This window comes from Balearica regulorum, chromosome 2 (assembly GCF_011004875.1).
Source record: "Balearica regulorum gibbericeps isolate bBalReg1 chromosome 2, bBalReg1.pri, whole genome shotgun sequence".
Taxonomy (NCBI): domain Eukaryota; kingdom Metazoa; phylum Chordata; class Aves; order Gruiformes; family Gruidae; genus Balearica; species Balearica regulorum.
Genome location: NC_046185.1, coordinates 24,095,833 through 24,114,481, shown reverse-complemented (window position 1 = coordinate 24,114,481; position 18,649 = coordinate 24,095,833). Strand labels below are relative to the sequence as shown.

The 18,649-nt window shown below is 35.5% G+C and overlaps 1 protein-coding gene across 6 annotated transcripts in view; it reads left to right on the top strand.

Moving 5' to 3' along the window:
• Positions 1-18,649, top strand: part of VPS13B (vacuolar protein sorting 13 homolog B) — a 486,160-nt gene that overhangs the window by 216,220 nt on the left and 251,291 nt on the right. For 5 of the 6 annotated variants that reach the window (XM_075743646.1, XM_075743650.1, XM_075743647.1 and 2 more), the window contains 2 exons: positions 1,255-1,364; positions 14,768-14,915. In XM_075743646.1, coding sequence (XP_075599761.1) covers positions 1,255-1,364; positions 14,768-14,915 — 258 coding nt within the window. The remainder of the gene's footprint in view (positions 1-1,254; positions 1,365-14,767; positions 14,916-18,649) is intronic. The other variant, XM_075743649.1, reaches the window with a different exon arrangement.

The following is an 18,649-nucleotide window of genomic DNA, read 5'->3' as shown; positions in this document are numbered from 1 at the left end:
TATTATTAAATTCAGATTACTGCATAATTATATTGTATACTGCAGAGTAAATGTGGTATATATTGCTTTAGGAACTATGATTCTTTGAGTTATAGAACTACTGTAATTCTCTAGAACTTGGTGCTTGGACCTTCCAGTAATCAGGCTTTCTGTTTTGAATTTATTTCATTATTTCATTTATTTATTTGTTGTGAAATTGCAAAACTTATACGGAAGGATAACAGCCACTCTTTTTCAGTATAATCAATACGTTTGTATTATATTAATCCATTTATTACTTAATTTTACAGCTCTGTAATTGAGTTCTGCTCCAATAGATACTTTTTCTGTACTGTTAAAACAAAAGCCCCATTAATACATCATCAGATTTTTAATGCAGGCTTAACAAAAATAGTGCTTCATGAATTGGGGTTTAGTGTGCTTGACTTCTAAGATTTCTGGATACTGAGAATAGTTTTTCTCCTGTTTTGACCCTTAATCTTTCCCATCTAAGTTTTTCTTCACAAGCATAATAAAACAAGAAATGAAGATATAGTAGCTGTATCTTGTAATCCTAGGACTTCAAAAGCGAAATTTAAAGAAATAAAGATATATTTTAAAATTCAGGATAAAATCCTACGAGCTCACAATACTGAGACCGCCAATGTTAGCAGAGTTCAAAAATATGCCTTATTTTACTGAACTAATCCACTAAAGAATATTCATGATCATATTTACATAAAAAACATTTGTCGTGAGCAGCTTTGGGCAGAAGACTAACCTAAAGTAGACCTGTCTTTATTAAAAGAACCCACTGTCCTAGACCAAGTTTTTCCTTATTCAGGTTGGGGGGAGTCATGCATTTTATTCTTCTCTTTCTGTCAGGGGTCTCATTGACTCATTTCTTGCATCATGTTATTGTTGGCTGAGAATCTGAGGAAGGGTGTTGCGTGTATTCAGTTACACACACAACTTTGTGAAAACAGGCATTTTTCTTGGCAAAAAATTGTAATAAGCAAAATCAAAATGCAATTCTCTGCATTTTTGTGTGTGTGTGTCCATAACACTGGCAGTGCTGGCAAGTTTCTCACTTTCAAGAAGGTATTGAAGTTTACGTTTTAATTATTACTCTTGATTGGAATTTAAAGTAAATATATGTGTCAGTCCAATCCAAACAAAAGTCTGCATCAAAGATTATTTTTGTGTAAGTAAAATGAATACCTAGATGGAGATTCTTTAACAGATAATTTATATTTTCTTTTTGACGGTGTATAGGTGCAGTACTCTTGTCCAGCATACAAGGATTAGCAATTAATGTTGATCCAGTCCTGTATACTTGGCTTATCTACCAACCTCAGAAACGAGCTAGTAGACACATTCAGCAGGTACGTATTTTTGGAGGGAAAGGAGTGGAGAGAGGGGAAACTTTCTCTTCCATATATGCCAGTAGTGCATTCTCGTTGCACATACTTGTTTTCTGTCACCTTGTTCTTTGTAGTCTGTTGCACATACTGTTGATCTTATTCTGAATTATTTAAAATATTAAGTTTTGCATATTAGAATTTTAATTTCACAACATTTTAGTTTATAATGTTTAATTAAAAGAGTAGAGGGAATGTTTTTTGATGGTCACTGTTTAGGATCAGTATTTTGCAACTAGTTTCAACTGCTGAGACCTCATAAGCCTCCTGAGTATGAAAACATGATTTACAATCATGTTTTAACCATTTGGGATGGTCTATCAAATAATTGCATAACTTGTTATAAAATCACTACCCTTGCTAAAATCCAATTAAATAGGAGATGAACCATGTAGTTCATAACTTGACATAAGTGAATGCTGTAACAGATTCTGTATATAATGTCAAAACACATATTTACATATGAAGTGCTTGGAAAAGATACAGGAAGTTAAGGTTGTTGGTCTGCCTGGCACAGTGTTTTCTTTGACGTATTCTTGACCTTAATTTTCATGCCTCATACTCCTGACCTGGAAAGAACACAGGTTTTGCCTGATTTTAAACTTATTTTTAACTGTTGTTTAGCAGACCAGTAGAATGGTAAAGCTTAAATTTGTCATAATTGATTGAACTAGTGGTCTGTATACCCTAATGTTCTGTCTCAGTTATAAGTGATCAATGATTAAGTGGCCAGTATAAGAATCTTTCGATATTTGTCTCATAATTATAGAACACTATGCACATCAAGGAAGTTTCATATTGGGCCTTTGAAGTGGGAGGATTAACATGATCTCTAAACATTTTTGGGTTTTGTGTGTAAATGACCTTGTGAGGTAGTAATCGTCAGACATCAGTTTGAGTCCCATTAAGCTCATTCTGCACCAATACTATCTGAAAAACTTAATGTGTGAATAGCTGCTTTATCGGTTTAATACCTTTACACTGTTTTTAAATATGTTGAATTATTCTTCATTCCTGTGTCATAACTGGAGCAACATAGCATTTCATAGTTTACCTCTTTTTTAAAACAGACCATTTATTTACTTTTGCAATATTGTTATGCATCCTTCCAAAATGTAATGGAGCCTGGTTATTTCAAATGTTTGTATAACAGTCTTAACAATAACGTACGTAATCAGCTGTTACTCAATGCTTTCTCTTTTTATTGCCATTGTATACTGAGTGACTAGAAGGATTTAGTGACTACATTAGGAAACTTATTTGTCCAGGGATTCGATCACCAGTGGCAAATTTTTTCACTAAATTTTGCTTAAGTAGGTACTTTGTAATTTGTTTCATTACCTTATACGTTTTGTGGTGATCTGTTACTGATTAAAATGACTGTATCACATTTCTAATGTTGTTAGCATTTGGAGTCGCTTAGTCATTTGAAATGATTATAAATGTGAATTTATAAACCTGTCGACATCATACTAGTTTCAGCGTCAACCTGTGGTAATACACTGCACATAATAGTAAAAATTGCAATGTCTCTAGTAGTTGTGAGAAAAATTTATTTGAAAAGAAAACTATACCTGTATTAAACTATCCTTAACCAAAGACTTTTTTTCTATATGTAATACTGTAATTACCCTAGGATAAGGATTCTAGTCAAAGTTATGGCCTCATATATTACTTATTGGGAAAGGTTTAGGTTGTTAACCATAGTCTTAATTTGTATAAGAAACCAAAAATACTCTGTGCAGCCTTCATAATTTTTGAACATTTAATGGAACAATTATAAGACATGATACTTTCAAGTAAGTGTTATGGTCAAAATGTTATTGATTGACAAAGCTCTTTTCTTTCTCTATTCTAACTGTCAGTCTTATATAATTGCAACAGAAGGAAAGAAAATACAGCACTTTAGAAGTTCCTTGTATGATTCAGAGATCTTAAATCTTAAGATATTTTAAATTTTACTATCTACTTAATACAAATTTTTTTGCTTCCATTTTGAGTATGTCAAAATTGTGAGTTTTATCTGAAAACATGAGAGTCAGAAAATCATTCAGTATGTTTGGTTCTGTGTACATATTCTATAAAGTAATAACATTATAAGTTCAATAAGTTAAGTAAAATAATTAATTTATTTGGGAGCACAGCTATAGCCATATAAACTTCTGATTGCATAGGGCTAGGATTGTCTGACTCCCCACAGAGTGAAGTATGCCTTTACATACCGGAACTTCCTCAGATTTGTTTGACTTTATTACTCTGGGATTCTTAGGTTTATAATGCCAATGTGGTAGTACATATATTTTATATCTTTAATGAAATACTCACTATATGTAATGTAACTGTGTTGTCGTGCTTTTATCTGAAAGCATGAAAAGTTAGAAATATCAGAACATACTTAACTCTGTAAGCTGAAATGGGATAGGACAGAAGTAAGCTTAAAAGTAAATGCATTTTTACAAAACACATACATTTTCAGTGATTTCTCCATAAAACTGTACTGTGTTTTCTTTAAGATTAACATGGAGAAGCCACCAAGAAATGTAATTCTCTTTGGCCTTACTGAGATTTTATTCAACAGGAACAGAGCAATGAATGACTGCTGTGTTGGAGTGGGGGGGTACACGCAGCCCAGTGAGGATGACCCCTTTTCATTTACTACTGTTAGACTATTGCTCAACCTACCTCTGTTTGCAACTTGCTTACCCAGCAGCTAAAAATTGTAGAATTAGTGTGATAGCTGAGACCATTTATAGAATCATGGGATAGTTTGGGTTGGAAGGGACCTCAAAGATCATCTAGTTCCAACCCCCCTGCCATGGGCAGGGACACCCTCCACTAGACCAGATTGCCCAAAGCCCCATCCAACCTGGCCTTGAACACTTCCAGGGAGGGGGCATCCACAACCTCTCTGGGCAACCTGTGCCAGTGTCTTACTATCCTCACAGTGACGAATTTTTTCCTAACATCTAATCTAAATCTGCCCTTCCTCAGCTTAAACCCATTCCCCCTTGTCCTATCACTCCATGCCCTTGTAAAGAGTCCCTCTCCAGCTTTCCTGTAGGCCCCTTCAGGTACTGGAAGGCTGCTGTAAGGTCTCCCCAGAGCCTTCTCTTCTCCAGGCTGAACAACCCCAACTCTCTCAGCCTGTCCTTATAGGAGAGGTGCTCCAGCCCTCCAATCAGCTTCGTGGCCCTCCTCTGGACTCACTCCAACAGCTCCATGTCCTGGGGGCCCCCAGACCTGGATGCAGTACTCCAGGTGGGGGGTCTCACAAGAGCAGAGTAGAGGGGGCAGAATCACCTGCCTTGACCTGCTGGTCACACTTCCTTTGACGCAGCCCAGGATACAGTTGGCTTTCTGGGCTGCAAGCTCACATTCCTGGGTCATGTTGAGCTCCTCGTCCACCAACACCTCCAAGTCCTTCTCCTCAGGGCTATTCTCAATCCATTCTCCACCCAGCCTGTATTTGTGCTTGGGATTGCGCTGACCCATGTGTAGGACCTTGCACTTGGCCTTGTTGAACTTCATGCAGTTTGCGTGGGCCCACCTCTCAAGCCTGTCAAGGTCCTTCTGGACAGCCTTATGTTACTTGGTTTGTACAGATGTTACTTCTCCACACTGTCTCCCCTCCTTTACCCAGTGTGGCTGTTTTGTACAAGTAGGTTATAAACTCTTTAACCGTGTTTATGTAGTATCTAGTACACTATGTCACATGTCCTATGTGTTCTTAGATGGTGTCTGAAAAATGTGGTGAATGATAAATGAGGATTAAAAAGTCTGACTAAAGGTAAACACCAAAAGGAAAGAGAAGCTATTTAAATGAAAAGTTAAGTTTGCACAATAATCAGTGAATATAAACAGGTTCTTCATATATTTAGGCTAGAAGTAGAAGATGTTAAAATCCTGAGTATTAAGACTACAGTAAAGATTTTTGCTGCTTCTATTATCGTTAGAAGGAAATTTTCTAACTTGTTTCTATATGGAATTGTATGTCTTTAGGAGCAATATATATAACAACTGTTTGCAGGAGAAGAGGATTGGACTTAGTGTTTATCTAAAGAAAATGTTAGAATTTGGCTATTCACTTAACGTAGAACCCTTCTACATAAGTTATGTTTCTGTATGGTGTGTAAGTTACATATATCATTCTTCCTCACATTTATTTTAAACGAACTTGGAAAAAAAAAAGGAGAATTTGGAAATAGAACTAGTCTTTAAGGCCTCTGCATGATTTTTTAATACAATGGAATACTTGGTGCCAGATGCTTTCAGTGAATGGCATTGTAGCGTATTACCTTTTTATTGCAAAGTGACAATGCATGCCAAAATGTGGCTGCTGTTACGTATTTGAATAATGTTCTGTGTGGCTGCTGTTGTGGCTATATGGTCAGTGCTCCAGGGTAAATGGGTGTAAATATAACTTGTTTTTCTCTATCCATTCTGAATGTCAACATGCATCTATAAGTTTTCTATTGTCCCCTTAGAAGTGCAGAAACAATGAGAACATTGCAGTCTCAAAATCCATGAGGCACTCAGTGCTTGAACAAATCTGCATATTGCTTTTGAATTTATCTCATGGCTACTAGAAATATGTGGTGTAGTTCTTAAGTTTCTTTAAGTGAAAGGATTGTGTAAAATAAGCCTCCTCTGTATCTACAGTCTTGTCCGTTATCACCTCTTATCTAATTGGCGATACTGGACATAGATCAGTGTAATGCCATTCTGAGGGACATAATGGGATTTTAATCATGAGTAGTAATGTTTCTCATAAAATTTAGTTTGACAGAAATGAAATAACAAGTCCATATATACTAAGCACAAGCAAGCACGGAGCTTTAGTTGCATGCTTTTGATGTCCTTATTTTAATATGTTTGTTGCAAGTTTATAATTTGTAAATTTTCCCAGTAATAATAGAGGAAACTATTGAAACAGTTTGTAGTAAGAAGTTCTGCTGTCTGTTTGTATAGTGTATGGTATAATGTGCAGCATGTTTTCTTTAAAAGGTGATAATGGCAAAGCCAATGCTGCTTATGTTTATATTAGTCAGGAATAGAATTAACATCTCTCTTTGAACTGAACTGAAGACAAACCTGCAAAATCCTGTTAGTTATTACAGTAAGTTGTACAAGGTCTTGCTCAATAAAGAGCCGGTTCCAGTGCTCAGTCACCCTCACAGTAAAAACATGCTTCTTTACGTTCAGAGGGAACCTCGTGCGTTTAAGTCTGTGCCCATTGCCTCTGGTCCTGTCACTGGGCACCACTGAGAAGAGCCTGGCTCCATCTTCTTTGCACCCTCCTTTCAGGTATTTTTATACATTGATAAGGTCCCCTGTGAGCCTTCTCTTCTCCAGGCTGAACAGTCCCTGCTCTCTCAGCCTTTCCTCATATGGAAGATGCTCCAGTCCCTTAATCATCTTCATGGCCCTTTGCTGGAGTCTCTCCAGTATGTCCATGTCTCTCTTGTTCTGGGGAGCCCAGAACTAGACCCAGCACTGAATAGAGGGGAAGGATCACCTCCCTTGACTTGCTAGCAATACTTTGTCAGTGCAGCCCAGGATACCATTCACGTTTTTTGCAGCAAGGGCACTATGGTGGCTCGTGTTCAACCTGGTGTCCATCAGGACCTTTTCTGCAAAGCTGCTTTGCACCTGGGCAGCCCCTAGTGTATACTGGCTTATCAGGTTGTTCCTCCCCAGGTGCAGGACTTTGCATTTCTCATTGTTGAACTTCGTGAGGTTCCTGTCAGCCCATTTCTCCAGCCTGTCATGGTCACTCTGGATGGCAGCACAACCCTTTGGCGTATCAGCCACTCCTCCCATTAATGAAGATATTGAACAGGATTGGACCCATTATTGACCCCTGGGGTACATTGCTACTTACTGGAGTCCAACCAGACTTCATGCCACTGTTCATCACCTTCTGGCCCCAACCATTCAGCCAGTTTTCATTCCACTGTCTACTCATCCAGCCCATACTTCATGAGCTTCTCAGTGAAGAACTTACAGGAATCAGTGTCAAAGGCCTTACTGAAGTCAAGGTAGACAATATCCACCGCTCTCCCTTCATCTACCAAGCCAGTAATTTCATCATAAAAAGTTATCGAATTGGTCAAGAATGACTTGAAGAGGTGAAACTATGCTGATTACTCAGAGTCACCTTCTTGTCCTTCATATGCCTGGAAGTGTTTTCCAGGATTAGTTGTTCCATCACCTTCCGAACGATTGATATGAGGCTGACTGGCATGTAGTTCCCTGGGTCTTCCTTGCCCTTCTTGAAGATAGACATGTCATTTGCTTTCTTCCACTTCTTGGGAACCTCTCCCAATTGCCATGATTGTTCAAAGAACATCAAAAGTGACCTTGTGATGACATCTGCCAGCTCTCTCGGCACTTGTGGGTGCATTCCATGAGGGTCCATGGACTTGCATGTGTGTAGTTTGCTTAGGTATTCCCTGACCTGATCCTCTTCCGCTGAGGGTACATCTTCCTTGCTCCATCCTTTCCCCCTGGTCTATGGGAGCTGGCATTCAAGGCTGGTCTTGCTAGTAAAGACTGAGGTGAAGAAGGCATTCAGTACCTCAGCCTTTTCCAATAGGAAAAGAAGCTCATGAGTTTCCTGACTTGATATCAATGGGTATTCCCATAGACAATGACATATTTTAGCTGGCTCTTTTTTAACTGTTCTGCCCTCCTGCTCCTTTCCTTTTCTAAATGCAAGTGATCTCAAGAAGTTAGTTAAGATTGTGTAATACTTAAACAATTTATACACATTTTTCAAAAGTATTTTATGTTGATTTCATATCTAACAGCTCTGAATAGTGTACAAACAGAAGAAAATACGGTTGTTTAGTGTCAGAAAGGGATTGGTAACAGGGAGAGGAAGAGGTAAGGAAAAGATATTTGATATCATGAGAGTATTTTCACTTCATCATCATCAGCTGATCTTTCCAGATAATCAGTGTAGCAAGTATTACATGCTGCTTTGTCTAGAAAAATACACTATTAGTAGATCCCCTTTCCTATTTGGAGCACTGTACTGTATGTACAGTGTGCAGTAATCAATACCAGAAACCTTTGCCAGCTGATGGGTTAAAAACAAAAAAACCCAGAACACCCAAGACACGATGTATATTAAAGTGGCAGCAATTGTTGGAATGGATTTTGTTAAGTTATGCTAGTTTATTCTTCAGTAATACTGAGCTGAAATAACTTGACTCTTGATGCAGAGCAAAGAATGAACTTTATAAATCAAAGTACTGTAACTTAAAGTTCAAAACTTATTTTTAAAATCCTCAGTTTTTAACTTGTAAGCTAGAGGTATCTTAGAGATGTTTTAATTCAGCACTTTCTGAACATCATGCCTATTATGATGCTTATACCAAATTATTAGTTTAAAAGAAAATCCACAACCCAGAACTTGCTGCTTAATGTATATGTTAAAAAAGAGTGAATTTGTCATGCAATCTTGTTATTAACCTATTATGTGATAGTTCTAGTGGTTAATGGATTGATTCTCAGCTTTTTAGTACTTAATATGGTGGCAAGAATAAATTTAAAAATTCACTTTTTGATTTTGCTCTCCTATAGTTCAATTCTGAACAATAGTTGAAAAACATTCTGGAGAAAGTTATTCAATGGTAATTTTTTTTCTACCAGCATTTGGTGTGTTATACCTATGAAAGGGAAATACTAAGAAAGGTTTAAAGATATCAATATTTATAAAGTATATTATGTTGGACACATGGGTAAATTTTTTTGAATGTAAATATTTTGCCTTTCCACTCTACATTTTAAGAATTAATACGTTAATAACAAATCTGATATAAATGTAATTATTGTACTTTATATACAGTCCATGTGACTGCTCAAAGGAAAATTAGTATAAGCCAGGTATGTTGCACTCCATCCATATGTTCCACATCAAAATTGCATATTTTACATTATCTAGGTGTTAAAAAAATCACATTTTTGGTTCCCTGAATTTGTTACACTTTTATGAAATATGTTTTTGTTACCACCATTTTTTTCAGTAACTGGTAATAATCCATGAAGTTGGAGCAGCAAATTCAAAAGACATCTTACATACCCTATGTGATGATTGATGAACCTATGCTAAATTTTAGCAGGATTTAAACTGGCACAGAAGTCGGAGTTGATTTTTTTCTTAAATATTCATATATGTGTCAGCCAAAATTGCTGTTAATTTTTTAAAAATACTTTAGTCTATATGGATTATTTTTGTAAAGTGAGCCATATGTGCAGCAGCAGTAGATGTGTTAGTGTATTATGTGCACCAGTTGCTTACTTGCTGCTTTTTACAGTTCTTTACCTCAGCATATCTATAATATGTGCTTAAACCCCTTGTGTTTCTTTGGTCTGAAAGCTCTGTTGAGAAGATATGCTCTTTAATGCTTTATGAAAGGTTAATTTGAACAGACTTTGGGAAAGATACCACTATGGAGAGTGACTTCTTGTATGTATGCTGTTTACTTTTGTTAATGTTGCTTCCCTATTAAAAAACAAAACAAAGCTACATTTGGAGGTTGTGTTTCCTGTAATCTAATATTTTATTTTGACTATTTTTGGAACATTTTTTCAGATGTGGCTCATTTTATTTTTGTAAACCAGTGGTGTTTTTCATGTATTTACTCTCTTATAAAAGCCCATACTTAGCTTTGCACAGATAAAAATCTGAAGAGTTTGTTTTCCTTGGTAAAAAAGCCTTAGCTATACTTTGATATGAGGAAATCAGTATGTGATACTTTTTGCAGTGAATATATAAATGAGTGTGTGTAAACTTTTTTTTTCTTCAAGTGCACCTTCGTGTAAAGTCTTCATGGCTTGTCAATACTTTTCTTACGTTACTCATTTCTATGAGATAAAATGACTGATTTTAGTGAATACTAAACCATCAAAAATGTGTACTTACACATCTATGTCAATGTATATTATAAATGTGTATGGCTACATATTTCTGTCTCTTTTTTTGGCTGTTCTGTACGTGCATGTGTGTTACTACCTAATTTAATGAGTATTTCAGTAACAGAGTAGATCTAAAACCAGCAGTGCAGGGAGAACATTCTTAGTTGTGTACAGGAACAACTAAGGAAAAGACATTGCACGTCTTCCAGATTCATCATGCTTTAAAGCACTGGAATGTAATATACCTACATGATTCCGGAATTCAGATTTCTCCCTTTTTTTCCATGGACATCTACAGTGTATCCCAATTCAAAACTAAGAATTTTTCGTAAGTGGGGTAGGTAGATTACAGAATTGGTCATTAGCAATTCAGTTCAATATTTTTTTCGCTTCAACTTTTTTCTCTGCTCATTTTCTCTTTTCTCTACCATTATCTCAGGGATTTTACTGTGGTTTAAAATCCTTTCACTGCTTTGTGGAAGGTTCATTGTGAGCTCTTTTCAACCCTTGATGGTATGCTTTGGACAATTCTTCATTCAGAGGTCTGCACCAGAGGAGTCTCTAGAATGTTTGCCTAAGATGAAATAATTTTATCATCATGCATTGGCCAGTAGACTTATGTAGAACAAGTAATTCCTCTAATTTGATCTATCTTAGGATGACTTTTGGAATATTACAGATCTTTGTGTCTCTAAGAGCCAAACACTTCTGATAATGAATGGCAAAGAATGCATGACACAACATAAAAGTAGGTTTCAGTACCCAAACTTAAGATTTTTCCATGTTGTATCAAAGTTGGCTGTTGTTTTGGCTGACATCAGTTCATCACATAACTTTGGAAAGATTGCAATTAATCAGTGATTGGTCTTTTATCCCAGCAGAGTACTTTTCTGGGCATACCAGAAATTCCTACCTGAAGCAGTCACAGAATTTCATTTGAATTAGCAAGTTCATCTGTCAGGAAAGAAGGTGTTTTTGTAAACCCTGGGGGTTAGGCATGCCTAATCTTTTTAATTAGGAATTAATTTAATTTTAATTCGTGTAATTTTATTAATTAATTTAATTTTAATTGGGAACTAGGCCTAATGCATCAGTCTGTGTGCACGCAGTATCCACTGTATGGGATAGCTGGATTGGGTATCATTTCAAAGATGGTAACCCATGTCTGGGCTGAGGCTTCTGAATTCAACATTGCACAAGGTAGTGCTTCATTTTTTCCTTTAATAATAATATTTAAGTTCCTATCCTGGAATATTCTTTTGCCTTTGGTTTGTTATCAAGGAGATGACTGTATAGGCATCCCTCAAATGAAAGTTACTCATCTGCTCATTCGGTCAAATTTTCTTTAGAACACATTTCTCATGTTCCCAGATCTGCCTGCAGCCTCTTCAGCCTCATGCTGAGAAGTGGGAAGTTGTAATTCAGAAATAAAATGTTTAATTACTGAAAATCCCAAGTAAAATAAAATTTCTTCTACCTGGGGCAAATTTCCACTAGTCCTTTACAGGGTATTTTAGCTTCAGTTAGTTGGCATATCTCCACATAAATCAGGAAATACTTGGGGCTTGGTATTTTTGGCAGGTTGGTTTTTAGCTATTATTGTTCAGTGCCTTTCTCTGATTTTAGATCTTTATCATTTCCAAAGTCATATTGACTGCACAGTATGAAGTAAAATAAAAAAATATAATCTGTATCTATTGATCCATTTACATGCATAAATAGCATATGTGTATGTGTGTGTTTTGTGTACACATACTTAACATGGTGTACAATGTGTTAGATTGTATTTGTGTCGATAAAATGTAAATTTGGAGAAAGATAGCTTTCCTGTAGTTTTTTAGCCAGCTCTTAAAAAGTTGATTGTAATAATTATATTGGAAAAGTAGTAATTGTTCTTATTTTGAGTACCATGAATTATTATTAATCTAGTATTCAGTGTATAATGAACACAAAACATCATTGCATAGATAAAACTGTGGTCAGTGTTCTAGAACAGAATCTGATTTTGACTTTGTGTCAACAAAACAACCTCATATAAATGTTGCCATAGTCCATAACTTTATTAAGTGTTCTTTATTTATCTTCTTTATAGCAGTACCAATTAGTAACCATAAAGCTTACATCCCAAGTAGGTGTGTTAAGCTTTATTGCATATTACTTTGTAGCTAGCTTTTTGGATTCTTGTGATGAAATGCTTATGATAACACTTGCCTGCAATGTCTCCTTTCCCATCAGATTCATCTTCTCATACAGCTGTGGGGCTCTTGTCATCTGCTATTTCCCAAGCCACAATTTCCTCATCAGTTTGTGGCTAAAACCCAAATCTTGATGATCCTTTTCCATCTAGTTCAATGTTGATCTTTCATCTTCTGCATTCTTTTAACCAGAAATCTTTTGCCAAAAACCTGACAAGATTGTACTGGGCGTCATCAACAGCAACATCAGGCTTGATTTCAGTGAGCAAAGATGAAACAGCTGTTTCATTGTCCAGATCAGCACTCAAGCACTCAATATTTGGTCATAATTTTTTCCAGCTTTGTCTGGCTATGATAGCCTTGATGTTTTTCCCTATATGACTAGCGTTGTAACTTCTTATATTTTGCTGATCCATTTCTTCAGTGGTTCAGAAATAGATACTGCTTCTTCAGACAGTATTTCTATCCTATTGTCTTTTGTACTGTCTCGTATTGTCTGCGTTCATTCTTCAGAAAGTCTTGCTTCACTTTTGCAAGTCAATGTTCTTGCAGCGTAACATCCAGAATTGCCAAATCATGGCTCAACAGTTGCCGTCATGGGAAAGCTGCAGATGGCTTTGCCTTATGAAAGGTTGTATCAGATAAACTGCTAAATTTTGAAAATAAGTGATGTAAAGTGTCTGACTAAAGTTTGCAGAACTTCAAACTCTCTCTCTGTATGCATGTGGGAAGTATTTCTGTGGTCTAAAACTTGTCTTTTCAAAGCTGATGGGGTTTTTTTGTTTTTGTTATGGCTAGAGGACACCAAAGTGGCATGTTACTGTATTCCAGAAAGATTTTTTTAGTGCTTTTGGAGACGAAGCTAATGACTGTACATTCAGAGGGAGGAGAGATGAGAGTTCTGTTTGTCATTGACATTAGTATTTTCCAATTAACTTTGCATACCACTGTATATATAAGTTGATTGTTTTCACTGGAGTAGGATTAAATAGTTGATTGTCTTTCTTATTTTAATTTATTTTTATAGTGGAAAATGGTGAAGGCGTTTGGAACTCATTCTCCTTCAATTAAATGATTTTTCTGTTTGTTTTGGGGTTTTGTATGTGTGCACGTGTTTCACGCTGCTTGATTCAGTGATCTGTTTTCTGTTGGAGAAAATTTACAAGCACATTGCCTGCCTCACACGAATTTGTTTCCCACAGAGATTCCTAATGCAACGTGTGAGGTTTCTCGTTACCCAGCTATATGGATTACATTTTCACTCCAATACCAACAAAATTAAATTACACAAAAATTGATTAAGATGCATGTAATCCCAATGTCTGATCTTCAGAAAAAAATTTTGTCATCTTTAAATGATAAGCCTCTGCAAAATCAACGGTAGAAGTATTCTACTTTTGTCAACTGGGATACATCTACAATTGATGTAGCAGCTAGTGCTACAGCAAAATGTTAACAGCCAACTGTACAGCAAAATTGAGGATCCAATTTTTTTAATGATTTTGTCTTTTCTGGGTTGCGTTAGTAAAAAAAGTAACAACAAAGCCAATAGACTGTATTCATTTGTACACCTCCAGTTCCAGAACCCATGTGGATTAATACACATCACACTTTCCTAATCTTAAAATAAGCATGCAATTCTTCAAACTAGATTTTAATACCTTCAGTTTTGTTTAACACTGTCACATTTTGAGCAGTTTGTCATTTAGTGATATGCTTGAAAGACAAAACAATTCAAAATCAGTAGTGGTCAGAATTAAGTTTTATATTTAAAATGTGAGGAACTAATATAATATATAAGTAACAATGTATCTCTTCTTTCAAAATGTAATGAAGGTTGATAGATTTCTTTGTAAACCTTATTGGTTCTTAATATCTGGCTAAAATTTTCCAGTTTCCATTAAACATTTAGATAAATATTTTGCTTTGGTGATTATCCAGATTTATTCATGTGCATTTTGATTGGCTAACAAGCATGGTATTTTAAGGTAATAAGTTATATTTCATTTTTTTTTGTTATCGTAGAACTTTTCTTATCCTAACAGGGCTAAAATAAAGAATGGCAAGTGCAAGTCTGAATGTAGCATTTCATAATTTCTTTTCAAAATAATAGGTGCTCCAATCATTGTTTCAAGTTGTCTTTATACATTTCAAAATATGTGGTTTAGGACACGCTTCTCAGGACAATGTCATAGTTCAGTATTAACGTCTTTTGGTTTTGAGTGCTTCACCAGACCCTTCTTTTTCTAGCAGCCTGTGGGAACTGTTCCGCTTGGTGTGTCAGTAAGTCGAAAAAAAGAGGATGAAGCATCAGTTGGAAGTGCACCTTTGGCAAGGCAGCAATCAAATCAAGCCTCTGAGTATGCCAGCAGTCCTGTCAAAACAAAAACAGTAACAGGTATGATCACTTGAGTGAAACTAGACATTCTGCCTTTGCAACCTCCCTCAATAACATGCATCCACAATTGAACAGCATCAGCTGTGCAAATACTGTGGAACAACTTTCAGTTTTAAAGAAATATTCTCCCAGAAAACTACAATTTGTTAAATTAAAAATAATCAAACTTTCAATTTTGAACTGTATGTTTAATTTTCCTCTCATTTTCATTTAGGTACTATCTTTGGGGCCCTGATATTTTCGTGTAACACGTTTTCTAAAATGGGATAAAGGAGATGTGCTTTTAATAGACTATCTGACATTTGCCTTGATATTTAACGTTTTAGTCCACAATTTTATCAGACTTTACACTGTGATTAATCTCTTTGATTTCGGTCAGTCTGTTCACATTGCTTAAAGTCTGGCATGTATGGAAATGAAGATTTGTGCATAAACAGTTAAAATTCACTATTTTCAAAATCACTCTTCCATAGAAAATACATTTATCGGCATTTCTGGTTCTGGAGTTCAAGAAATTATTAAATTTAGGAATATTTTCTGGCCGCTTAAGAGTGCTAAAGTTAAACTTTGTTATCACTAATCAAGATGTTATGGCTTTCTGGGATTTTCTAGGCTATTTATTCATATAGTACTGTCTGCAAGTAGTAAAGGAGGAGGTCATGCAAAAAAAGTGACTATCCAGCTGAGACTTTTAGTAATCCTTTGAAATACACTGAACAAATTATCTTTTCCTTTGCATTGATGTTTATTTCCAGATAATCATGAAGTACTTCAAGATGTTGTCTGCTGAAACTGAGATTACAATCTTTTCCATTAGTGGGAGGGTTAATTATTATTTTGAGATTAAAAAGTACTAAACCCAGAAAATCTGTTTGAATATTATGTGGGTCACCATGTTATCATTGCTAGTAAAATAATAGATTCATTTCAAAGACTTCTTTCTATTTCATTTATTAATATCCTTTATTTTTGCCTCTAATGAAATAACTGTATTAAGTATATTCTTCTTTTAACAATATTTATCATCTGTTCTGCTATATCCACATCACAAATGATTTGTTTCCTCTGGAGGTTAATTCTACCTGTGCCTGTCAACAAAGCACAAAGGTGTAATTCATCACTAGAGAAAATTTTGCAATATTGAATATTTGACATTCAAAACCAGCTATTTGCATGAACAGATGCTAGATTAGTTTGTGTTACTTTTATAAATTGGTAATTATGCATGCAGTTTGCAGAAGTAGCTTTGTACTTGAGTTTTGAAAATTAGTGTCCCGGTGTGGCTCAGCTTGGTAGCCAGTTTTGCTCTTCAACCTTTGTTATTCTTCACCTGGAGTGTTAGTTCTTCTGCAGTAACGATCACACCAGAATAGTCTACTAAAAGAAAATGTTATTGTTCAAAAATGTAGAAATGTCATGAATGTCAGTTTTGCTTTTGTTTTGGGTTTTCTGTGAGTGCAGAAATGATAAAACAGAATGATCAATTATAAATAATGTCCTAAAAGCAAAAGAAGGAGTTTTGTGTATCTTCTTCCACTTTTTAATTTGAGGTCAACATCAAGTTGTGTTTTCAGTTACTTAGTACAACACACATTGCTACAAAAATGAAAAGTTCGTTTTAAGGTTTCATTTATCTTAGCTACCACTTGCTTAACTCATTCAGTTTATGAAATAAATTTAGCCTAAATGCTGGGGGTTTTTTTGTGATTAAGCAGATATTTGGCTTCTCTATACAATAGTTTTGTAGCATAGAGCTTGATGCTAATGAGTGAAAGGTGATAGTACTAATTCTCTGAGATAACATTGACTAAGCATTTTCGTTTTTTAATTAGAAGCAGTCTTTCAAGAAGAGATTACTAAATTTGTTTTCACTAATTCTCAACTGTTAAAAATTTGTTGAAAAAAGTTGCTATTTTTTTAAGAGAAGCTACATACATATAGCAGAGGGTCTGTTTGGTTTGGTTTTAAGATGTAGTGTGCTTGACACTGCCGGTTTGAAGGCTAGCCTGTGTTTTTAAATGTCTACCTATTTGTTATTCTCTGGAGATAAAAAGCCAGGTTTAATATACCTGAAGTGTTTGAGATTTACATGCAAAAATGGGGAATAAAAATACGAAATTAATGCCAGAGAGCAAAAGCCTCGTATGCTAGTGAAATTATTTAAAGGGGTGCTATCTTTCTGCTTCAATAGACCACACAGATTTTCCTTAATTAAAGAAAGAAAGGAGAGCCATGTCGCACTGCAGTGCCAGGCGGGCTTGTTCTCTGTGTAGCCTCCTGAAACTTCATGTGATGTTAGAAGCTTTTCCTGTAGAGTTCATCTTGTGTCAGTATTGGCTTTGCACTGGAAGATTCAGGGGACAGTAAAAATTAACACATATCTTGTGTCACAAAAAAAGTCTCTGCTTTGATTACAAAGCCACCAGTTACAGTGGTTAGAAAAGGTTGGATGGATGCAAGTGTGAAAGGTGAGATCTCATTCTCAGAGAAGTTTCAAGAGATCCTTTCTTTCACAATTTGTTTCTTTACAGGTATATAATGTGCTGGAATATGGTGAATGAGTGACTAGTTTATTAAACTAAAAAGAGAGTGCCTGTGATCTTCTTTCTAATTTTTCTGGGTCCCTCACTCCCACAATTTTTCACTTTATTTCCTTTCTTTTAATTTCACCTATTTTCTGCCTAATTTTTGTTTCATTGTTTGTCTCACCTTTTTAAACCAGGAATAGCACACTGATTATAGGTCTAGGATGTATAATGCTACCTATGCTACAAAAGCATTCTAGGTAAAAGGGGCAACGATCCTTGTAAGCGACAGACTTCTTAATCATCAAGGCTCTAGCTACAGATGCCTTGTCAGAAAACTGAGATTCCTACATTGATAGCAAGCACGTATGCATAGTCTTTGCAGATTCAGAGAGATTGCATCTTAAAATCATGCTATTCAGGTGGTGATTTTGAATTTGTCCTGTTCAAGTTTAGCATTATCTCAGCAGTCACTCCCTTGAGAACTGCTAGAAACCAACCCTATGTATTAAATGGAAGCAGTTTGTAATCACAGCTGTAAAATGATTTAAAACATTGATCTTGAGTTCAGTTTATTAGTTAATGGCTGCTGAGATCTTGCCAAAAATGAAGCATGGGAAAAACACAAAACTACTATTTATATGGTATCTGTCTGTGAAAATCCAAGGTTTCTGTTCTTAAGTCTCAAATTGTAGTTATTTATAAATCTCCTTAACCACAGAGGCTTCAAAAACAGAGTAAGATAATAGAATATATGATTTAAATTCTGTATGATGTGGCTGTGAGCAAACAAGGTGATAAAGAAAAAATATTTTAAAAAGTTACAAATATTTACCTCAATTCCTTCATTCACCCACTTCTCTGATTCTCAGCACTTCAGCAGTTCCCTGTAAGTTCAATGAAAAGTGATTTGCAGACCTGTGGCTATACATAGAAGTATAGCTCTTATGTCTGCATAGTGGCAAAATACTTGCTATATGTGTGTATAGATATGTTTTTTTATATATACATGTAGCATATGTAGCCTGTCTATACAGGAAGATATTCTAGGCTGCAGTAGATGGATAGGACAGACTTTGGAAGCCATCGTGTACATACTATTGAATAATGATTAGAGCCAAAGTATCTGTTTTCACACATTCAAGATGGTTGCTCGTTCATTACTAAAATAACTTGTAGATTTCATTCATATTATGTTATTAAATTATT